Source organism: Aethalodelphis obliquidens, unplaced genomic scaffold (genome assembly GCF_003676395.1).
Source record: "Aethalodelphis obliquidens isolate GAN/ISIS:26980383/991018 unplaced genomic scaffold, ASM367639v1 scaffold5, whole genome shotgun sequence".
In the NCBI taxonomy this organism is placed as follows: Eukaryota; Metazoa; Chordata; class Mammalia; order Artiodactyla; family Delphinidae; genus Aethalodelphis; species Aethalodelphis obliquidens.
In genome coordinates, this window is record NW_020837949.1 from 70,020,751 (window position 1) to 70,045,973 (window position 25,223).

General features: G+C 39.1%; 1 protein-coding gene across 6 annotated transcripts in view; it reads right to left on the bottom strand.

Annotated features, from left to right (window-relative positions):
* Positions 1 to 5,066, bottom strand: part of SNX13 (sorting nexin 13) — a 139,126-nt gene extending 134,060 nt beyond the window's left edge. Inside the window, exon 1 of one of the 6 annotated variants that reach the window (XM_027102594.1) lies at positions 4,103 to 4,445. In XM_027102594.1, coding sequence (XP_026958395.1) covers positions 4,103 to 4,114 — 12 coding nt within the window. In that variant the 5' untranslated portion in view covers positions 4,115 to 4,445. Of the gene's footprint in view, positions 1 to 4,102 lie in introns of all 6 variants that reach the window. The other 5 variants (XM_027102595.1, XM_027102597.1, XM_027102598.1 and 2 more) reach the window with 5 other exon arrangements.
* Positions 5,067 to 25,223: the final 20,157 nt, after the last annotated feature.

Below are 25,223 nucleotides of genomic sequence, written 5' to 3' on the forward strand. Positions count from 1 at the left end.
TCTAGACAGTAATGTCCTTCTTCCCTTATAAAATCTCTTTCCCACCTCTTAACATCCTTTGAATAGCAATGGGCCTATGCTTCTTGTTCTGGTTAGTAGCCTTTATAATGTCATTAACTAATAATGAAAGAAAGAGCTCACGTCATGTAAGGAGTAACCCACCCCAAGAGTATTTCTCTTAACTAATGTATTAACCAACAAAATCAAGTCATAATTTTTTCTTAAGCACTTACTATGGGCAAGAGTGTGTGTGTGTGTCTTTAAAAAGAGCTCTGAAAGTCCAAAGACTCTCCCTTAATGCACAACTCATCACATCTCAGGATTTCCCAAAGCGAAATACAAGAAACTCTGTAAGTATCTGTATTCGTCAGGGTTATCCAGAGAAACAGAACCAATAGGAAATTTTTTTAAGATTTATTATGAGGGCCTGGCTCACAAGATTATGGAAGCTGAGAAGTCCCACCATCTGCTGTCTGCAAGCTGGAGAGCCAGTGGTGTAATTCAATCCAAAGGCCTGAGAATCTGAGGATCTGACGGTATAAATCCCAGTCCAAGGGCAGGAGAAGATGAAATGAAATGTCCCAGCTCAAACAGTGATGCAGAAAAAAAAGGGGCAAATTCTTTCTTCCTATTGTTCTACTCAGGCCCTCAAGAGATTGGATGGTGCCCACCCACACTGGGGAGAGCAATCTACTTTAACAAGCCCACCAATTCAAATCCTAATCTCATCCTCATCCAGCTGCACCATCACGGTGGTACCCAGAAATAATGTTTAATGTGGCACCCCAAGGCCAATCAAGTTGACACATAAAATTAACCATCACAGTCTCTATGCAATTTGACACAAGTTCTAACACATTCTTTGACAGCAAATCACCTATCAAAAGCTATAAGAAGTCCTTTTTAACTTCCGTTAGGCAAATCTTCCAAATTTATTTGAACTACAAAATTTTACTCCCTTAATTATTAACCTGGGACCTCTAAAAGTACAGCAGTTTATGCCTTACCCATCTGTACCATATTTGTTAACCACAAAATCAAGAATGAATGTTAATATATTAAAAAATCAATAAATCTAGATGGAAATAACTTAGCACAACTACAATTTTTATGTAACATTTACTAATGCTCCACATTTACACACAACCCAAACAACTACTAAGTTTAAATAAGTACGATTTTTATTCACTATTTTTGAAAGCACAAGTGTCAACAGGCTGGTAACTGGTTTTTATGCACAGACAATCTCTAGAGTATGCCACAGCAGTGGTGCAAATTCAGTATATTTTCCTACATCTTCTATAACTTTAGTTCTCTATGATAATACATGCTCAGAAATAATAACCCCAGTAGCTTTTTAAAGTGTGTGTAATGAAAATTCACTAATAAATATTTCATTATATTTGAATGTTGTGAAAATTCAGATTAATTGAAACAAGTTCTCAGGTAAACATCCTATACCCTAAGTCTGATATGTGGAAGTTCACTCCTATTTAAAAAAAACGAGTGGGTGGGGCTTCCCTGGTGGCGCAGTGGTTAAGAATCGTCTGCCAATGCAAGGGGCCACGGGTTCAAGCCCTGATCCAGGAAGATCCCACATGCCACAGAGCAACTAAGCCCGTGCGCCGCAACTACTGAGCCTGCGCTCTAGAGCTCGCAAACCACAACTACTGAGCCCATGTGCCACAACTACTGAGCCTGCACTCTAGAGCCCGTGCTCCGCAACAGAAGCCACAATGAGAAGCCTGCGCACCGCAACAAAGAGTAGCCCCCGCTCTCCGCAACTAGAGAAAGCCTGCGCGCAGCAACGAAGACCCAATGCAGCCAAAAATAAATAAATAAAAGAAAGATAAATTAAAATAAATAAATAAAATAAAATCTCTCAAGAGAGCTGAAAACTATCCATAGAGAGGAAAATGGTCAGAGTTCTATACTGAGAGTCAGGAGATGGGATTCTAGTTTTACCTTTGCTTCGAATAATTGTTTGGCCTTGGATAAGTCTCTGGGCTTCAGTTTTCTCATCTATAAAATGACTACTCACAACCACAGATGAGATCCAAGTACCATTTAATGTGGGCCTTACTTTGGAGAGGTAATCCAGTGTAGTGGTTAATGATAAACTCAGCAGAGACTGCCCAGGTTGGAATCCCGGCTCTTCCACTTAAAAGCTACGCACAGCACGCACGCACGCACGCACACACACACACACACACACACACACAGCAATAAAGCACATCTAACTACTATCACTGACTTACTGTTTAAAATATTTCACTGAAAGATGAAATTATTTTAAAATACAGAAGCTTCAGGGAGTTCCCTGGTGGCCTAGCGGTTAGTATTCCGCGGCTTTCACTGCCGTGGCCCGGGTTCAATCCCTGGTCAGGGAATTGACATCCCGCAAGCCGCGTGGCACAGCCAAAAAATAAAATAAAATAAAATAAAATAAAATACAGAAGCTTAGAAAGTTCAGCCTTTCCAAATCAAGACTCTCATTTTACTAGCAAGCACTGAGTTCATGTGAAAGCAGTACAACTCTTCAAAGGCTGCTAACCTAAGCCAAATTTAACCAAAAGATTATCTCATAAAATACTGTACATTAGCAACACCACTGAAAATTTATTATAAGGCTAATTATTCCCAACAAAATATCACACTAAAGGTAAAAATAGAACTTCTGCTACTTGCCTTTTTTTTTTTTAACCTAATACTGCTAATGACAACAGAGCTTATGATATACCATAATCTCTGTGAATAAAATTAACCATGGGAATAAAATTAACTACAGGAATGAAAAAAATAATCTGTAGAATTCAGAAATATAAAGTGAACTACAAACTACTAGAAATAAGTAGTTCATGAGTTAAAAATCAACCAATAAGTATTTACCAGGCCCTCCTACACCAGGCTGTGTGCAGATTATTAAGTACAAATACCAAAGTATGAAGTTCCTCAGAGTTAATAAGGCTGGAAAGGCAAGTCCTTTATTATCACATTTTCACACAACAAAAGCCACTCATCTACAAACATTTTTATGTCCTCGTTAGCCCAAGTAGGAATACTTCTCACTGCCCATTAAAATTGTTTGCTATCCTTAGTTCAGCCCACAAAGATGCCCAAACTAGTCCGTGACAGCTGACATTGGAAGCTTCACAGGACTTAAAGTGAGTATAGCTTCTAAGATATTTCCTCAAATCCACAAGCTTCAGAATTTATCTTCAACGACACCCACACTAACATATACCACAACACATAACTGTTAACTTAGGTCAAGTACCTACTTACAACAATTTCGTTCTTTCCCTTAAAGTACTGCTAGTAAAGGCAAACTCTACTTCTTCAAAAAGTCTGCTTTTTGCAATGGTCATCAAGCACTAGAAAAGGGAAATTGATTGGCTAGTCATAGTTGCCCTACTTCCATTTCAGAACCAAGGGAAAAAACTGTTCCACTGAGAGTACCAAGGAAGTCTTAAGCAAATCAAGAGGATAGATGCTAAACTCAACTTCCAGATTCCTACGATTTAAGCGAAAGGTGACAGGGTGTGGGAGAGGGAGGTGATGTAACTGGGCTATCGAAGTATCCCCCTGAGAAAAAGAGGTCCTCTTCACGAAGCAGTCAAGGTAGGGGGTGGGAAACAAACCGTTCTGGCCGAGTGACAAACCCAGGATGCTGACCGAGCTTGGAGGTGGAGGGCCCTGGAGGCCAGAGACCCGCGAAGAGAGAGACCTCGAGAAAACCGTAGGGGAACAGGAACCAGCAGCAACGCGGAGAGACCGACACTGCCACAGACCAGCGTGTAAGGGGACGCCACGAAGGGAGCGGCGAGTTAGGAGACAGCGACGGCAGGAGGGAGACCAGTGCCAGGGGCGACGAGCAAGTGGCAACTGCGAAAGAAGAGGCACAGGCAGCCGGAGGTGGCGGGACTGTTGAGTCAGCACAGCTCCTCTTCAGGGGGCACTTGTAGGATCCCCGCTCTACTCGGGCCCCGGGGCCCGCTACCAAGGGTCGAGCCCGCAGGCGGCGGAAATAATGTTATCCGACCGGCACGCGCCGGCCCCTTCCCCATCTCACAGGTAAACACTGGCCGCCGTCGCCGCTTACCTCTGTTAACATTATTACACCCCGGGGAAGTGAGCTCCTTCCTAGCCTCGCCGCATGGCAACAGCCGTAGCAGCAGCGAAAACTGCCTGAGCCGCCGCCAACGGCGGCAACAGCTCCTTCAGTCCTCTCCCGGGCGGCGACTTTACTCGGCTTCGCTGGCTTCCCCCCGGCCCGGCAGCTCTCGACGGACGCGCCGCCATCTTGGAAGAGCGACGTCCGCGTCTCCCCGCGACGTGCGCTCCCATTGGCGGGCGCAGGGGCAGCCGGCGTCTCGTGACCGTCGCCATAGCGCCGGCGCGAGGGGAAGTGGAGGCGGGTGGTCGGAGACCCAATCGGCGCCAGCTGAAAGGGCCCTGGGGCAGGGCGCAGAGGCCGACTTGGGACCGCTGGGAGGGCAAAGAGGCCCAAGCGCGATGCCGGCCCGGGAGTCCGCGCACGCGTCCGCGGCGGCCGCTGATCCTCCGCCGCACGCCGGGGTCGGTCGGCGCTGGGGTACAGCGAGACGGGCAGAGGCCGAGGCTTCCATGGATGGCGCTGCGGACCTCGCGCGTCTCGGGGACAAGGCGGCAGATGTCCAGTAGAAAAACTTCCTTCTCGCATATCTCCGGCTCCGCGGCGACCCAAGAGCAGGAGGGGGATGTTCGGCTTTCTCCACTGTCTGGGGCTTAAATATGAGCTGAAAGTGCTCCCTGCTCAGCCCCTCTTTCCTTCTAAACTTTGACAGAAACTTTCCTTTGTCCTTACCAGTCCTCAGCGTGTTCTCTTCTGGGGTGCGCGACAGGTAGTAGAAGTGATACAGGCATATCAGCTTTACCCCGGTCGTAGCAGAGTGTCGATGATTCGGTGTTTGGCCAGCACCTGTATAACAATGAGGGCTTGGTTTTGCTCTTCCTAAGAGACCTCTAAAAAATGTAAAGCCAATTTTACTTTTTAACTGCGGTCCGTACAGCTTCACTGGCTTCTTGATACAGTGTGTGTTTGTGTGTATGTGTGTGTGTGTGTATCATGATGAGCAAATTTCAGCACGTGTCATTGTCAATAGTCCTAACTTAAATGGGACTGAACTCTGGAACGCAGGGTGCATAGAAGCCCCTGTTACTGACACCCTTCTGAACCTGCCACTAGGCAAGTTACAATGTGTGAAACTGAAGGCAGTCACTTCTACCTGAATTGTAATGAAAGTAATTTAGCTGAACCTGCTGTCAAAGTGAGTTACCCTGTTGTATGTTAGAAACCAGTTTCCAAGGAAATTGACAAGTAAATTTTCAAATTTGACACGCAGAATCCTTCCACCTCTTTTAAGGGGTTACAGAGGCATTTGGGAAAGAAGTTCCTTCCCCTTAACCGGAGTCCCCCCTTCCCTTAACAATAGTACTATTGTGTAAAATGAAATTTACCTAATACATTACTCTTATATTCTCAAAACATTAAGTAAAGGCATTAGAAACTTTGTGTTACCTCTGTTGTGTCCTTATCAAGGAAAGAGAATGATTCATTTAGGTAGCCAGGTAGAAATTCAAGATAAATCCTGATTTTACTCAATTCAACTAAGTGAGGCAAAGTAATTTTGCTGTTGTTTTAATCTACATCTAATACATAATTTTCATATTACTGGGCCAGCAAAATTCTGACCTCTGCAACAGAATAAAATGTGTTACAGGGATTGACAGAATAGCCATGAATAGAAAATAAGATTGGAAAATACTCTCTGGCCTAAGATATTAAGGAAACGAAGAGATACTAGAGACAACAAGGAACCTGGAAAAAGATAACTGTTCCAACCTATAAATAAGAAAACAGAGGAGGCTCATTAATATTTAAGATACCAACTAGTAAATTAAAACTGTAATTTAGGTGTCTGGCCTGAGTATTTAATTTTCACATGTTTTTCCCATTCCAGAAGGAAGGCATTTTCACTTATTTTAAAGGTGATAAATTAAGTGTAGGCACAACTTGAGGTTTGTACCAACCTGTAATATGACATGGCTATGCCTTTAACATTTAGAAGTTTGTCCGTAGACCTAGGAGCAAGCCAAAATCATTAGCTCCAAGTTTTCTCCGCCAGAGTTCTTTCTGTGACCTAAAAAACCTTATGTTATCTAGCCTCCCCAGTCCCACCCCACATCCACCTCTCTGACCTCATTTCTGCTAAGCACTGCTCCTATAACAGCAAGGCATCCTCTAGCCCTGGGGCCTTTGCACTGAATATTTATCTGGAAGGATCTTTCCACCAGGTACCTGCATGGCTAGATCTCTCACTTCTGTTCCATCTTTGCTCAAATACCACCTTTTTCAAGGAAGCCTATTCTGACCATCCTTTTAAAATGTTGCCCCTCCCCCAGTGTCCTCCTAAAAGACTCCCAAGGAAAAGGCCTAATTAAAAATGAAAACAAAGTCCTTTGTGTTGAAAGAATTTTTTTTTCAATTGACCATTGTGTGTTCTTATCTTGCAATTAATGGGGGAATTACTTTTACTGTCACTAGAATGCCAGAGAGAAGTTTATGACAGAATAGTAAGCTGAGCCTTTCCCTTAAGCTTATATTACTGCTGATATTTTCAATGGTGATAATGGGATGGGGGGGATAATAAAGATAAAATATGTTTAGAAGAAAAGCTTTCTTGGGCTTCCGTGGTGGCGCAGTGGTTGAGAGTCCACCTGCCGATGCAGGGGACACGGGTTCGTGCCCCGGTCTGGGAAGATCCCACATGCCGCGGAGTGGCTGGGCCCATGAGCCATGGCCGCTGAGCCTGCGCGTCCGGAGCCTGTGCTCCGCAACGGGAGAGGCCACAACAGTGAGAGGCCCACGTACAGCAAAAAAAAAAAAAAAAAAAAAAAAAAATCTTTCTTATGTATATATACATGGGCATGAGTCAAAGTTAATTTGCTAGTAAGGGAAGCAACAAAGTAAATAAAATAAGGTATGGCATTTCAGAGATTTATGGAAGTTGGGAAAGAGAATGCTTATAGAAGCAGCTAGCTTCAAAAAAAAAAGTAAGCATCTAATTTGGCACAGATTACAGTTTCATACCACGTGGTCTTAAGAACATCCTATCAGTTGTTACAGAGGAAACCTGGGACAGGCTGACCTGAGATGCCATGTTCTTTGGCTATCATTCAGAAATTTGAAACAAAACAAAACTATCCATCTTAAGAAACACATGATAAGGATACATCTGTGGTTGTTATTGCAAAAGGTTTGATTCCTCAACAAGCAGTGTCCAGTCTAACACAGGAAAGGATGACAAAAAGAGGTCAGAGGCAAAAATCAAGTGTGTGATGCTTTTAAACAGGCCACTGCCAGTGATTTCCAAACCTCCGAGCAACAATTCCGAATATCCAATTTGCCTAATTTTTTAATTTTAAAGCAAAGAAAAAAAATTCATCTACATATTCAGGTTGTCACATGTTAACTATAATCCTTTTTGAGAAACTGTAAAAGTATAGCATCAATCTCCCAAGCAAATTGCATCTATCAAACAGTTGTCACATTTAATCTTTTGGTTTCTTAAACCATATTATTAACTCCAGTTTCTTCATAATGCAATGTCATCCAGTGTCACCTACCACCTGTACTGAGCATTAAATAGTACCATACATTCATTAACAAGGTCCAATATCACAGCCAGTGAATCAGTATTAAAATAATGCATTGGCAACAGAGAAGACACATTCTAAGAACAGACAGCAGCAGGATATCCTGATTCTTACAGCTTTAGTATGACAACAGTAAAGTAGAAATTTCAAGGCATTTAAGAGTGTTCTGAAGTCTAGCTTCGAAGAGCTCTGCAGGTGCTTTTTTCTTACACAGTATTTTTTGAGGAAATACTGAGGCAACTCAAGACTAAGAGAGAAGCAGTAATAAGGTGAAGTTTTGCTAACAGCAGATGCAGCCATAAAATAATAATATTCACAAGTCCACAATGGTACCAAGATCTCAATAGAAAGGACCATATTACAAATATGTAGAGTCTGTAGTGTATTTCAGAGATTTTACTAGATCACTGACAGCCCCAGTCAATAGTTTTTAAAACAAGTACTTTTACACCATAAAAATCAGCACTTTTCAAACAGTTAATTCTCAATTTTGAATACTATTTTTCAATATATGGGCCAGGTGCTGTGGGAAGCATTTCGCATATATTGAACAATTGAAAAAGACCATCACAGTAGATCTTATTACCCTCCAGGACGTGAGTTTAGTAACATTCCCAGGATCGCCTATCAAGGATACATGCTATCAACAAGATCTTGAAGCTGACCTCAGTCACCTCCTTCTCTTTGAGTATAGATCTACATAAATTATTTCAAATTATTTTGCATAGGTGACTTGTCTCTTCTCCATTTTTTATTGATTCAATCATTTCTTTATATGCGTATGTACTCGTAGATATTTATTTTATACTTTGGGTTAAATCCAATACTATTTTATTTGGTTGTTCAGATTGCCTCAGCTTTGGCCACTGGGAGCTCTTTCAGTTGTCCTATGTCCTTTTAATATAATCCCATCACTGTGGGATGGTTTTTGTTTTTGTTTTTGAGTACTTCCTTAATTTCTCATACTACAAGATTCTTCAGGCTCGTCATACCTCTGTCCTAGAATCAGCCATGTCTCTAAGGAACTTTGGTTCCTTTACTGGAGAATGGTATTAGAAACCAAGATCTGTTCTTGGTTTCTAGAAACTAGAAACTAGGAACACATCTAAAAACTAGATGTGTTCTTTGCTACTGGTGGTGCCCTTTCTTTTCAGCCCTTGCACTTAAGAAAGCAAGGAAATATATGCATGTACACTAATCTATATATATACACCTATCTATATATATTTCTGTATGGAACCATCTGTACCTATATTAAACTAAACACAAATTCATAGTGATGTCTACAACTCTAACGCATTACCAGAAGGATCATTCTAGCCTCCTTCCTTGGCTTATCTGTAAATTTTCACTCCAGCAGTGAGAAACCTGATTCCTACTATCAGCCATCCATTTATTTACTTATTCAATTCCAGTATGGATGTATAGCTGTATCAGAATTGTTAGCCCATAACCCCTTGTGAAATCAATTAGAGTACAGTCTCTAGGTGCAGTTTCTTTTATCTTTAGTCTTACAAACTTCAGTCATTTCCAAAGTTGCTTAGTTCAGTACCTTTCCTCCCACCCTCTTCAGTGAGGTCATTTCTTATATTGGTAATATAGTTAGATTCTCTTGTTGCAGTCTACTTTCTTTCTTGAGATTCCCCCAACCTCCTAAATAATTTGAATTTTTAAATTCGCATACCTTAAGTTTCACTCTTTGTGCTGATTTCTGACAAACGCATAATGTCACATCATACAAAATAGTTTCACAGCCCTAAAACATAAAAAGAAACGCATAGTGAAATTACTTTTACATTTTTATGCACAGACCCAAACAACTAATGATTTTATAGAAGAAACCTCACTTGGATATAGAGATATCATAAATATATATACATCTATATTATATACATATATAATATTAGATATATTAGACATATAATCCTCTATACCTGATATTAAATTCTTACCGTGTGCCAGGCTCTGTTCTAAGTACTTCACAACAACCCGAGAATATAGGAACTGTTATTATTCCCATTTTACAAATGAAGAAATTGGGCCCCAGAGAGTTAATTTTTTTTTTTTTTTTTGCGGTACGCGGTCCTCTCACTGTTGTGGCCTCTCCCGTTGCGGAGCACAGGCTCTGGACGCGCAGGCTCAGCGGCCATGGCTCACGGGCCCAGCCACTCCGCGGCACGTGGGATCTTCCCGGACCGGGGCACGAACCCGTGTCCCCTGCCTCAGCAGGCGGACTCTCAACCACTGCGCCACCAGGGAAGCCGGAGAGTTAAATTTTTTGTCCTAGTTGCACAACTAGTAGTAGAGAAAATATTTAATGAAAAAATTAATATATACATACATGTATGTATATATATACACTGTATAGTTATATATTTCAGAATTATATGTGTGTATATATTGTGTTTTCAAGTATATTAAATCAGTTAACTTTAAAAGCTAAAATTTTTCAGTGATCCTGTCCCCAGTTTCTTATGTGAATCATAAGAATAGTGACTGGCCTCTGACCTCCTGTTTCTGCCTTCAGCCAAAGGAGGAAATGAGAAGAGGAATCAGTACTCACAGACAGAACCTAGTATGTCCACTTATTTAAGGCTTACCTCAGCTAGTTCCATTTTTACAGAGTAAGGGTGAAATCAAAGACTGCTATTATATTGCTTCCTACTTTACTAGCTTAACAACGAAGGTAAAAAAAAGATTGTTCTGAGTTACCAGTGTTTTTAAATGGTTACATATTATGTTAATTGGCATAAAGTTAATGAGACCTGCCTTTACCCTTGCATATATGGTAATCTTTCTGTTTTCAATAAAATTTTTAAATTTAAAAATAACTGTAATAGGCACTTCCCTGGGGGTCCTGTGGTTAAGACTTCGACTTCCAATGCAGGGGGTGCAGGTTCGATCCCTGGTTGGGGAGCTAAGATCCCACATGCCTCGCGGACAAAAAAACAAAACATAAAACAGAAGCAATATTGTAACAAATTCAATAAGGACTTTAAAAATGGTCTACATAAAAAAAAAAACTTTAAAAAATTAAAATAAATTAAGAAAAACAAAAATAACTGTAATAGATGTACATACAATTGAATGGAAGAGATATTAGACACATGCCCCATAATATTGGCCATGGAATGAGAAGAGTAGAAACCTGAGATTTGCATTGTGGTCCTGTCTTTGCTATTAAATAGGATTAAACCTTGAAAGTGAAAATTCATCATTTTTTGAGCTTCACTGTCTTTTTCTGTAAAGTTAAGAGCTTGAAACATATAATTAGATTAACACTAATATACTGTGTACATGAATACAGTCAGTTGTTGCTTGAAGCATTGGGCAATGCACTGCGGCTCAAGATCAAATGCTCTCTAAGGTTTCTTTCAATTTTAAAACTGTGGTACTTATGATAGCAAGTTTTCCTATCACTTTCCTTCAACAAGCATATTCATCATCACCTTTTTCAAAAACCTTGCTACCAAGCAGAGGCTGCTGTGAACTGTTTGTAGTAATGAACTCCTTGAATTACCACCTTTCCACTTAAAATGAGACACCTCCTACCTTGGAACAGCCATGTCTGCAAATATCCGTGAACAGAGAGATCAGCAGAAATGTCAGGAAGAGTTCTGGTGTATAAAAAACAAAGCAAATAATCAAATAAAAAAGCACCTAAAATCACACTATTCTTGAAATCGATAGGACATTCACCTGTTTTGGATAGATAAGATTTATCTTGTTCACTTAATCAGCAAAATGCTGACGGTTTCACATTTTATCTTTAAAAATAGATGTCCTTTTTGGGTTTTCCTGTTGCTGGGGAAGTGTACTTTCTGTTGCTAACTGAGAGCTAAATGTTCTGCTTTGAATGGAAGATGTTTGTTTTTATCAGTAGGAGTGGCAGAAGGATGAATGAAGGAATCCCCCCTTTTTTTAACTTGTTTCTGTAAGTGAAATGTCTGCCTTCTGGGTAAAAGCATATGATTGGCTATTTACCAGAGTATCCTTTAATAGAATCGTGGAATTTGCTCATTTGTTTACACATTACTTTATTCACTAAACCTTAAATGAGCTAACTATTCAATTTTTAAAGATCACAGGGTTATGGAATTCTTATTGAAACACCTGTTATCACTCAATCTCTAATGGTTAGAAGGTACAAAGAGATTATCATCTTTGCATTTTTGTCTGATATAATTTAGTCTCAAAAGGGGGAGGGGAATAAGAAATAGATGAGATCTGACTTTCCTTTCAAATCTTATGATCATATAATTAAAATACAAGGCATCTTCCTCTTCATCTTTATGTATTACTGTTTGCACTATTTAGGGCAGGAAACTGAAGGGGGAAATATCACAGGCAAGCAAATTCGAACAAAATATTACTTTGGTATATTTACTTTCATGCTTAAAACTGCATTAAAAAAAAATATACCCATTCTGGCTATCCTCAGCTTAAGGTAAGAATTACAGAATTATTTTTTAAATGTAATTGTCTTAACTTGAAATTAAATTCTATATTATCACCATCTTAATTGTATTGTAGTACTCTGTGAAAAACTGTTGATTTCTTAAACAAGGACTTCTGTTTTGTTTGAAGCTGTGTCTCTCGGTAATTCATCAAGTTTATACTTTATGGTTATGCCAGAAATTTTGGTTACACTGAAACTCTATGCTGTGAAAAATGTAATTGAGTTTCCATCTTCCAAATTTCATTTTTTGTCTTTAGAAGTAAATTGTTAATCTATGAGCCACTGGCTTTTGGGAAAGAGAGAATATTTCATTATATCTCTCTAAATCATTCTGTGGCATGATGATGTTGCCTTGGCCTAGTCATTTCATTTTCCTCCTGGGCATTGAGGGAGATTACAAATCCTGCCTGTCTAGGTGGGGTCCAGTAACTAGCTCAGTGGAATGTAGCAGTCTTCCTCTCTTTCCACCTTCGAAGGTGACCTTCCATGCTATGCTAGATAATAGAGACGAGTTGGAAGGAACCACACAGGAGAATCTGCCCACCAGATCCAGAAAGAAAATCTTTGGACTTTGCACAAGTGACAAATTCTTTTATTATCTTGGGTTGTTGTTACGGTGTTAAAACCCTCTTTCACTCTACTTACTGACAGTAGGAAGTGTCTAACCTGAGAAATCCCCCCCTCCTCGCACCCTCCCCACCCCCTGCAAATGAGGGGACTGTTTTAAGTGATATTACTTAAGTAGATCCTCAATAGTTCCACTTTTTTTTTTTTTTTTTTTTGCGGTACGCGGGCCTCTCACTGTTGTGGCCTCTCCCGTTGCGGAGCACAGGCTCCGGACGCGCAGGCTCAGCGGCCATGGCTCACGGGCCCAGCCACTCCGCGGCACGTGGGATCTTCCCGGACCGGGGCACGAACCCATGTCCCCTGCATCGGCAGGTGGACTCTCAACCACTGCGCCACCACGGAAGCCCAGTTCCACATTTTTTTTAAGGAGAACCATTTTAAAAGTTACGGCCTGGGTGTTACAGATTAGACAGACAAACACACACGCAGGCGTGCGCGCACACGCACATACACCAACACACACACACATAGGCACACAGAGACGGCTCCCAAAGATTTCTGGGAGAGGCGGATGAACTGAAGACCCTGTTCCATCCAGTCTTCTCAGAAAAGAAAACCAGGGAAGTTAATGGAATAGAAAAAAGAGTGAGTAATAGACAGGCATGAACCAGAATCAAGGACCAGTTAGTTGCTCTGAAAATCCTGAGAGCCTTCCCGGAGAGTTCTAATAGCCACTGCCCAAGTATGCAACCAAATTAGGAACTAAGGAGGGTTCAGACCAGACCAGTGTTTGACTCAGGGATTCCACCAAAGAATGACTTCCTGGTCACTTGGAAGGTTTTGCCCTGGGGATGTCTTACAGGTACTCCTCACCTCTGACAGAGTCTCCCACACTGAACAGTTCACCTGGGAACAAGGGAACTAATGTTTTTAAACTCCTCTGTGCCAGGTGCATTCCGTACCTTATCTTTAAACCTCATAGTAAGCAGTGTTAGCCCCATTTCTAAAATGAGGAAATTATGGCTCAGAAGGTTATTTAATTTGCCTGACTCTTCTGCTAATAAACAGCAAATCTATTTCAACTTTCTGACTTGAAACTTATCTCGTTTTTTCCCACGATACCTCCCCCAAGCTCAGCCTCAGATCTAGGATACCCTTCGAATGGCCAATAAAAACCTGTCTCTTTTCCCAAGCATTTCCTGCTTTTTACAGTCCAGATCTCTTGAGGATCTCTTGGAATAAACTATCATTTATCTAATGATGACTTGTTTTTCCAGTTTACTCACTTTTTCCTGCCTCTCATATAAGAAGAGACAAGGGTATGAGCCCAATAGCATTTTACCTGATTTCTTCTGTTAATTTGTCAAATATAACCATAGTTCTTCTCTAATGTAAACACGCTTTACCTCTCCTGGTTGTAAAATGCTAATCTCACATATTTATTGAATTTTTCTTATTGATTAGCATGCATTCCACGTTCATTATTATCTTATAGAGCGCGCTCGAGGCCTCTTTATCATTAACAGCAATATGATTTTCATATGTCTGCCTCAGGCCTATTGACCTCTGCCTACACCATACCTGTACCATAAGCCAAGGGTATATGGTCTGTTTCTTTCGTTCTGCCTTCCTTTCCAAGTGAGGCGCCAGACTTTAGCTGTGTCGGGTCTGTTCTCCTTCACTTTTCTCCCTCAGAGGCTTATGGTTTTGTGTTTTTCCAGACGAATTACATCTCCCTCTCCTCACCTGCTTCTGACATTGAGGACTCCATCATTAATCAACTCTTTCTCCTTAGGCCAGTCCCTAGTCCCTAAAGTATCCTTCATGACCATGGTCATAAGCTGCCTCTGAGCCCCATTAGAGCAGAGAGGGATGACCCTGTGATTTGTAAACACCAGAAAGAGCAAACCACAAAGTAGAGGTTGTAACTTCATCAGCAGGCCTATTTTGCTGAAGCACATTGACATTTATGAGAAGTTAAGTCCAGGTGGTTTGCAAAGTCTCCCATTTTTGACATCACAGACTACTAATGTAAATTTATTTTCAGTCATTTCTGGTGATTCTTCTCCTAAGCTCCAGATAATCTTTTCCTATGTATTAGTCTCATTCATTATCCCTTTTCTTTTTAACCAATTCCTCAGGAACACGTTTGGTATAATGTATTTCACATAATTGTATGGGGTTTTTTTGCTTTGCTTATCTTTAGAAATAAAGACATTAAAATGTTAAATGTACACTGAGGAAACCAATAAGGTTTTACAACTGTGCAACGTTTGAAAGCAACAAGTCTATATACAACATCAAAGACAAAATAATTACTAAATAACACAATTACTATCCAGTTTCGAACTTTATTTATTTAGTAATTATTCTCATTTATCCACTTCTTTTACTGATTAAAGCACATGAGGGTTTGAGTCACCAGAAAACCGACAAGTAGACACCTCTATAGTCAATGCTAAATACATAAAAGTAAAGTAAAATATCGAAAGTGTTTCTCACTCTTATTTTCCTTTATTCCTATTTCTTGGCCAAAGCATACTCACTAAAAGACAGCATTATATCTGAGATAAACAGCATTTTCCTAGCGTTCATTGTCTCGCTTTGTCTAGTATTTTAGAAAATTATTAGAGTGTGAAAGAGATTCTGATAGGAGTTTATAATGTGAAGAAATAGAAGTCAGGTTTTAATCACACACATCAGTGAAGGAGCAGAAAAGGCTTTCAGAGATTCTGCTTTTGCTTCCTTTTCTAACTAAAATCTAAAGCTTATGGAATTTACACTTTTTACAAATGTGATAAAATAACCTCTCAATCACTTGCACTAATAAAAAGAGAAAATGGATTTGAAAAATCCCAAATAGTGAATAATCCAAAACTTGTCAAACTATAAAGTAAAGCCACTGAAATTTGAATGTATCTAGTGCTGGATACCCACCTAGCTATATTTACTGAGTATATTGTTTTAGATAAATCTAGAGATTTAGAGATGCCATGGCAGAATCTTGATGTTACATGTCGGCTCGCTATTTTACGATAACTTCAAGTTGTTATTTCTTAACTGCCTTTTCTTCATAGTAATCATGCAGACCATCACTAGTGGTGTTCTGGAGCTGGTTCAGACTGACTCATGAACTCGGGGAATTGTTAAAATTCTTAGAATTTTACTAGTTAATTTTTAGATACAGTAATTATTAAAAATTAAAGTATATAAACTTATAATTAAATACATTATCTATAAAACAAACATAATAAGTACTCAAAAATCTTCACTTCCTAATTATTTTACTACTTTTTATTATTATCTATGTTTTGAGGTTATTTATGCTTAGAGTATGATGAAAATACTACAGAATAGTGTGCTAGTTCTCATTTCTTCCCAACTCTTTGTTTACTGATGTCCTATTAGTAGCTTAAAATAGGCTGTGGTGGGAGTATTTACACCATGGAAATTGGCAATTATTACAAGTCAAGACGAATTATTGTTTTGCTGATTTTCTAGAGTTAAGGAAGTGCTCGAGAACACGTTAATAATGCATATTAAACTTTAAAAGTGTCATGACTAGCTGTTACATTGTGAATAACACAAAAAAATATTGAGGAACTATCCTTCCACTATTCAAAAATTATTATCCAATTCAGCAAAGAAATTGTTCACACAACTGACAAATGAGTGAAGTTCTGGCATTTTACTAGTTAACGAAAAAGAAAATATCAGCCAATATTCATGTTCGTCAAACACTTGTCAATTGCAACCACAGTTTAGCCAGTATACAAGAACAGCAAAAATCAGCAAAAGCATCAAACGAGAATCAACTGGCTATATTCAAATAATAAAAGTCTTGAACACTGTATCATTTTTAATAAGTTGTGTGCCACTCATTCTTTATATCAATAAAACGTGTAATAAGTTTATATGCATCTTTTAATATATGCATGCATGTTTTCCAGAGAGCCAGTGTACAAGCTCACTACTGTCTAGCACTTACACTCTGACCCCCTTCACACAGCCTCAGTTTATTAATCAGTTGTCAGCTTACTCCCCTCTCCTCCAGTCTCACGTTTGATTGGTTATGACCTGAACGATAGAGTCGTTCTCTGGTTTTGATACCTGGCTGCTCAGGAGCGCTGTTCTTCCTGGGGTTGCCAAGCTGGATCTGCTGGCAGGTATGTTCTCAGCCACATGAAGAAGGCATCCCTGCAACAGGAGAAAATGAGATTAACATGCCAAGAGAAGTAGAGACAAGCAGAAATATCTGCACTTCAAGGAGTGCAGATAGAGTATGTCCTGGTGATGCTGACTTCCCAGATCCAGTTCGTCGTATAGGCATTACTTCCTATAGCCATTTCTTTGACTTACTTCAATATCTTCCCAGCTACATGGCCCAATACCTTTATGTTTGCCTTAAGATAAAATGAGCTGGTTTTCTATCACTTGCAATTATAGAGCCCTGACTAATACAAATCCCTATGCAGTTAATGGACAGACTTCAGCAAGTCTGTAAACTGCCTGAAATTGTATGCAAGATTTTGTGTGTTTGTGTGTAAGTGCATTTTCCCCCCTGAGAATAGGGTTCATAGCTTCCCTCAGATTCACAAAAGGATCTATAAACCCACAAAAGCTTACTTAAGTTAATGTGAATCGAAATAAACTAAACCTGTATCTTTCTGTGTCAAAACTTGCTAGGCATATATACTACACCAATCTAGAGGTGATTACATTCACCTGAGTATGAATTTGAGTTTGTCTTTGTCTGATGTTTTTAACCTAGATTTTAAGGCCTCCTAAGAGTCTTAAATCCCAAAGGCACTTAATTTTCACTTAATTCCTTCCTTGTTGTTACATTCTTCACATACTAGCCTATTTCTATATGTGTGATATTGTGAACATAGTTCTCAAGAGAGACTAAAGTGGGAGACACTTGTTATTCATTTGACTTTTACGAAATGAACATCTGATAAGAAGCCAGTATCTATATTCTATCAAAGCTTTAAAAATGACATTTATTCACCTTTAGAAATGACTTTCAAGGAAGTAATATCAGGCATTAAATCCAAATTGGATAAATACATATCAGTTGTTTTAAGATTATTTTCTAGGTTAAGAGGTTAAGGAAATTAAGTTATAGGGCAGGAAATATCTTTATTGGGGCAAACTAAAACTGGGTTCAATATGAATAAGAAAACAGTAAAAGGTAAGAAACCCATCTTGTTGTCTTGTGATGTTAGTTCTCAAGTGGAAAATAACTGTATTCGATAAAAAGCAAAATAAAGTGTTCCCAGTACTAGGCATTCAATCCCTTTACTTCAGCAAAAGCTAAAGCAATTTCCGAGGATGATTTTTGTCTAAGAAAAGTAATTTATTGCTTGGATAAGCATGACATAGAAGGCTGTGCAGGTACCGCTCACCTAACTGAAGCAATATTTTGTTAGCCTCTGTAAGAGTTTTGGTTGATTGTACCTATTGCACTAAAAAGAAATTATTTAAATCATATTTAAAATATAACAGACACAATAAAGTAATATAGTCAAAATGTCTTTGAAAATAAATTTGGTTTGAAAATTAAAATGTGATACATTTAAATTTCTAAAAAATAAAAACACTTTGTCATCAAAGCCAATAGACAGCATTATAAATATCCCATCAAGACAGAAGTGAATAAACAATGTTTAAGGCTTATACGAATACAACTAGACTAAGATATCTAGTCTAGTAATGAGAGCTTAGGAGCTAAAGCTATCAAGTTAAACGGTCCATTTTAAGAAAAAAATGACTACATTTAAACTTTACTCTTAGTTGAAATTTAGTGTTGCTTCTTTAAATCACATAAACTATTAAGTTGAGAATGATTAATCAATGCACAGAAAAAGAATTCTAAACTTAGTTCTAAGGTTACAGTAGGTTATACCTATTTAATGGGTAGTTGGGTTGGTCCAACCTTTAAGGCTAGAGTTTATAACTGCCTTGGAGTCTATAATTCTCTTCATAAGTACTTCTCATGCTATTGGCTATAATGTTAATCCAAACATGTACAAATGGATTGATAGATAAGCATGACACAGAATACTATGAAGGCCTTGATCACCAAACAGAAACAATATTTTACCATCCTTTAATAAGGCTTGGTACAATAAGAGTAAGAAATTGACCCCTGGATGTTTCTGACTACAGAACTCAGATTTTCATGATAGTTCATTATAATAGAAGTGCAAGTTAACATGGCTCTAGGTGTTCAACTCTAAGAAGAAAAAGTTATATGCAAAAAATTGGTTTGGGAGAAGAAATATGTAGTTCCTTATTCTTCATTATCTACTTATCGATATTATTCATTTCTTCCATAAGATGCCTTACACTGACATCAAAAGTGGTAACTTGCCCCAAACTAAAAATATCCTGTAAACTGAGCTTGACACCTATTTAAGTCATTATTCTATGTAACCTGCAAATAGAGTCTAAAGAGGCAAAATAAATAATCAACAGAACCATGTGGCAATTCCTCACAATAAAGACTTTATAGATATTGAGGAGTATAAAAAACAATACACAGGGCTTCCCTGGTGGCGCAATGGTTGAGAGTCCGCCTGCTGATGCAGGCACACGGGTTCGTGCCCCGGTCCGGGAAGATCCCACATGCCACGGAGCAGTTGGGCCCGTGAGCCCTGGCCACTCAGCCTGCGCGTCCGGAGCCTGTGCTCCGCAACGGGAGAGGCCACAGCAGTGGGAGGCCCGCGTACCGCAAAAAAAAAAACCCAGAAAAACAAAACAAAAAAAATACACACTGGCCTACACACAGCACTGACTAAGAGTTAGGATATTTTCATACTATCTGGGTGAAAATTACAAGCAGGTGATATGCACAGTTCATCGATATGCTTAATACACTTACCCTGTGAAGTGTACAGAAACTATCAAAAAAGAAATTATGAACAGTGTTTCAAACATTTAAGAAGTTAATGTTATATTTCAGAAGAGTAATGATTAAGCACCATTTTCTACTTCATACAAGTTACTTAGATATCTGCATAAGTTTTCCTCCTACATATAAAAAGTTGATAATACTAAATAGCAAAAACCAATCACTGATGCCACTAATATTGACATTTCTAGAAGAAGGACAAATAATGTAGCACCTTTCATAGCAGACAGGATTCCTACTAGAGGCCTGGGGGATTGTTCTCTACTGGGTTTCTTCTTTTTCCTATTTCTCATTTGCAAGCTTGTTCCCATAAGATAACAGCCTAGCCAAATGAATAACCTTTGTTTCTGAAAAGAGCCTCTGCCCTAGGTCCCTCACTTTAATAAACAGGGATCAGTAAGCTAGAAATAAAATCATTAAATATTCTTTAGTAGTATCTCCTGAAATACAGCATCTAGAATTAGTCCTAAGTAGCCATCCTGGTGCCTTCTCTTTTATACCATACCCTGACTTCTTTATCTTTTCTAATTCACGAGTAACTCTCAAACTGAAAGCACCTCTGACCCAAGAGATAGAGAGAGAACCTGCAAGGGAGGAGAAAGACATACAAATGTTGCAACAATTCAAGCCAAAGTACATGGGAGGCCCAAAGTTTACTTCACCATGTCTAATTTTAAAATTTTGTTTAAAATTTTAAGTTTAAAATTTCATCTCCTTTTTCCAAAAGTTCCACTTCTATCCCCCACCCCAAGCATTAGGACCATCTTTTCTACTCTCCCCAAATTTGAAAGTGGTTGAGAAATTTTAAAAGAATGAAGTCAAAAGGCACTGGGAGGGAAAATATGGGTCTCAGAGTTGATTTGGGATCAGTACACAATATTTAACATATTAGTGTAAATCTATTAACAAAAATAAGAGAATTCCTTTGCTTTCAAAAACAATTATTTACATAATTTTGTTTAATAGACAACTGAGTGGTCTTTGATGATAAAATAATTATGAAAACACCAGGAACTGACAAATGAGGTAGACTGTCATAATCAATTCATCTACAATTTGAAAATAACACGAGGGGGGAGGGGGAAATAAGATAGGAAATTTAGAATTTCTGTAGGACATCATCATAACATTTTCAGTTAGTGACTACTGATGAAGGCCAATTTTGAATAATTTTTAAAAGCAGAGATTAACAGATAGTATTATAGGACACAATTTTGTAAAACTTAAGAGTAAATATTTCGGTAAAGCCAACTTTCTGCAAAGGTACAAGTAACGAAACACTTTCTACAATGTAATAATTCTATTATATGCAATCATTAGTTTGTAGGTCTTTCTCTTCTGCTAAATTGAGCTCCTGGAAGGAAAGACAGGCTTAGTCTTTGTTCTCACAGGTTCTACACAAAGTGTGATTCAAATGTTTGATTAATTTACTTAACTGATATCATATATCCTTATGGAACATATACTCAAGTTACTCAAGTTAGAGTTCATACTATATTAAAATCACTTTCAAAGCTTTTTATAAAACAGATGCTTAGGCCCCAATCCATACACAGTCCTAAATATGTTTATTTTTTTATTTTTAAACATCAATATGTATGAAGTTTATTTTTTATTTTTATTTTTGACCGTGCAGCACTGCTTGCGGGATCTTAGTTCCCCAACTCATGACCTCAGGCAGTGAGAGAGGGGAGTTCTCACCACTGGACCTCCATGGAATTTCCCCTAGATATGTTTAAAAAGCTCTAATTGGTACACCTTTGCATAACATGCTGAATATACAGAAAACCACTAGAAGCATTACCACCAAAGTCAGAAACAAAGCAAGGATGCCTATTAGCTCCACTATTGTTAAACTTGGATCACAGGTGCCAGTTTCAATCATACAAGCGAGGATAAGCAGAAGCTTAAGAATCAAGAAAGAAAGAGCAAAACTATATCTAATGACATATAATGTGTTTTTACACCTAGAACACAGAAGAGAATCCACGCTAAGACTAACACAAATAAGAAAAAAAAAACTTTTAATAAAGGAGCAGTTGTTAAATTAACATACAAAATCAATAGCTTTCACAGATAGAAAACTAACCACTTAAAATATATAACTAAAGAAAAAATATTTATAATAACATCCAAAATATAAATAATTAGATATAATCTTAACAAAAAATGTGTTTAACTTCAGGAAAACTTTAAAATACTCTTCGGCTCAGAAAGTAGACCTAGAGAGATGGAAAGACATCCCTTGTTTTTCAACAGGAAAACTCAGTATTATAAAGATATAAATTCTCTCCACGTTAATATGTGAATTTAATGTTGTCCCAGTAAAAATTCCCTGAAGTTTGATGAAAATGGGTGATTCTAAAGTCCATATGGAAAAATAAACATGCAAGAATAACTAGGGAAACTCTAAATATAGACAATCTGAGGGAGGACTAGCCCTATGTGATACAAAACATACTATAAAGCCTCTATAGTTGAAAATGTGGGGAGTAGATGCATGAATAGAGAGACCAATGGAACAACGGAATACCGTGTCCAGAAATAGCTGCAACTACCTATGGAATTTAGTAAATGACAAAGGTGGCAGTTTAAATCTCTAGGAGAAATGATGGACTTTAAAAAGTTGTATGAGAATATTAGATAGAATTTTAGAAAGATAAATTTAGAGGCATACCTCACCCATACAAAAAGGAAAACTCACCAGATAGCTAAATGTAAAATATTAAATCATATACATACTAGAGAAAAACAAGGGAAATTTATTTAAAACTCTGTTGTATGGAAAACTTTTCTAACTATGACTCATAATCCAGATGCATTAAGAGAAAATATTTGACCTCATAGCCTTTATTGCTGATGGAATCTCTAGTCAACGGGAGGTTGAGCCTATCCTCACAAGAACAGAGAAAATCAGGCAGAGGGGTCAACGGTGAATCCTGCAACTGCAGGACCAGTATCTTAGAGTGTCCGTGCACTGGGGCAGATGTGTCTCCAAGTGCAGCCTGCTTCTACCCCTCACAGTGCTTCTCACTTCAAATACCTGGGGTTCTGCCTTTGCTTTCCAACCTGGCATTCCACTAAGACTGGAGCCTCTAGTCTGCTTCTCTAATAGCCAGAGACCCTGCATAGAATTTACTACCATCTTCCCACAAAAAAGGTCACGTCCTATTCCCCAAATTCCCATACCATAAGTCACTGACTGAGGACCTGTTGTGAAATAATAACCCAGAACCATCAAACTGACTTCTTCCAGTATTTACATTTCCTTGTAAATACTGCTTATTACCTTTATGTGTCATGGACTCCTTGTATTGCCGATGATTCCTATTATTACTGCACAATTTGCTCTCCTCAAATAATGGCTCCTGTTAGAACCAAGCCCAGGGGTTCTTTCAACTTTGCAATTTGAACTACTGGCCTGGCTTCCTCAGCATCTTACCCAATGGAGAAGTCACTTTTCTCAGTGACCCTTCCTCCGTGAAATCCTGTCTTCCTTCTCCATGTCCAGTCCTTGTTGATAGAGTTGGTTGGCTAAACCCAGGTCATTTGACCCTTAGTTTAATCACCAAATTGCTTTTCATTATGCTATGGTAGACATTACAATGCTCACCTATATCAGTTCTTTCTGGAAACATCATACATTACACTTCTCTGCCCACCTTTTAGTTAGGTGGCATTCTCATAGCTTGAGCTCCCTAGATGCAGCTTCTAAGACAAGAACGTGTGAGCCTGTGCACCACAACTACTGAGCCTGCTCTCTAGAGCCTGCGAGCCACAACTACTGAGCCCACATGCCGCAATTACTGAAGCCCATGTGCCTAGAGCCTGTGCTCTGCAACAGGAGAAGCCACCGCAATGAGAAGCCCACGCACCGCAATGAAGAATAGCCCCCACTCGCAGCATCTAGAGAAAGCCTGCACACAGCAACGAAGACCCGATGCAGCCAATAAATAAATAAATTAATTAATTTTTTAAAAAAGATGGATTAAGGGCTTCCCTGGTGGCGCAGTGGTTAAAAGTCCACCTGCCGATGCAGGGGATGCAGGTTCGTGCCCCAGTCCGGGAAGATCCCACATGCCGCGGAGCGGCTGGGTCCGTGAGCCATGGCCGCTGAGCCTGCGCGTCCGGAGCCTGTGCTCCGCAAAGGGAGAGACAAAAAAAAAGAGGGGGCCACGCAAACAAAAAAAAAAAAAAAAAAAAAAAAAAAAAAAAAGATGGATTAAGAAAATATCCTCCAGAGAGACTGGTAAGGAAGTGAGGGAAGCAAAACAAGGAATGAAATAAAGTCAAACAAGAGTATAAGCTAAGGCAAATGTCCCATAGAGGGCAGGCTTTAGCGTGATCCCACAGGAGAATTCTGGAGGGTAAGTGATACCTCTGAGTTGTCCTAAGCTGAGGAAAGAGAGTTGAGCTTGTATTCCTGCACAAGACAGTCATTCATAAACAGCCACTGGGGGTGTATGTCCTTGTGAAAGCCAAGCACTTCTGGCTCTCTGTGCAAAGGAGTTCCAGTAGCTCAGAGGCAGGCTGCTGAAGAAGAGCCCATGGGTGCTGGTCATTGAATGCACACAGACTAGGGATTTAAGGGGACACGCCAAGGAAAGAAAGACACTGTCTGTGTACCTTAGGTGCTATGTGAGTACTTCTGGCCAATAGTGTTTCAGTGGAAATTACTATCACAGGTGAGTTTAATTTCCAGTGTGTAATCTTCCAGCATTTTATTCTCTTGTCTTGGCAACTTAGAAGTCTACCTGCTTCGGACAATCCAGCACCACAAGGTGGTGGAGTTTTGTCAGTCTGTATCCCTGAGTCGTTGGGGCAGATCCTCCTTCTGATCTGCACTGGACATTTCTACTAAGTGAGAAATAGACTGAGTTTGTTATTATGGCATATCCTCTCCTATCCTGACTAATACACATATCATTTATACATTCTTCATTCAAAAATATTTGTTGAGCAAATACCATCTGCTAGGTATTGTGCTTGAGAATATAAAGACAGAATAATTATGTTTCCCCTCAGAAAGCCCACTGTTACAGTAGCGTATAGTTAGTACCGTAATAGAGATACAGTGTGGGATCCAGAGTGCTATATGAACAACGAATAGGAGACTCTAAATCAGACAGTAAGTTAGGGAAGCCTTCTTAGAGGAGGTTACATACAAGTTAAGTTACAAAACATGAGTAGAAATTAGCTAGAAAAATAAGGAGACTAGGGAAAGAAGGTCACCTCAGGTAATGAGAATAAGAGATGCAAAGCTCAGATTCATGAGGCACGGGACAGGATACACCGATGACTCACAAAGTATAACAATATGCAAATTAGTATTTTGATATTTTGTTCCTTGTAGCTTGGCCTATCAGGTTGAATCACAGACCAGTTAACTGACACAGGAAGTCAATTCAAATGATGAGCTAGTTCATGACCTAAGGCAAATCACTACTTTACCTCACTATATCCTGTTTACCTACTCTGAAAGATAAAGGTACTTACTGACCTGCTTCATAAGGATGTTGTTTAATTAATATTGGAAGTTGCTTTGAAAATACCAAGCACTTCTCACACATGAAGAACTAGTAC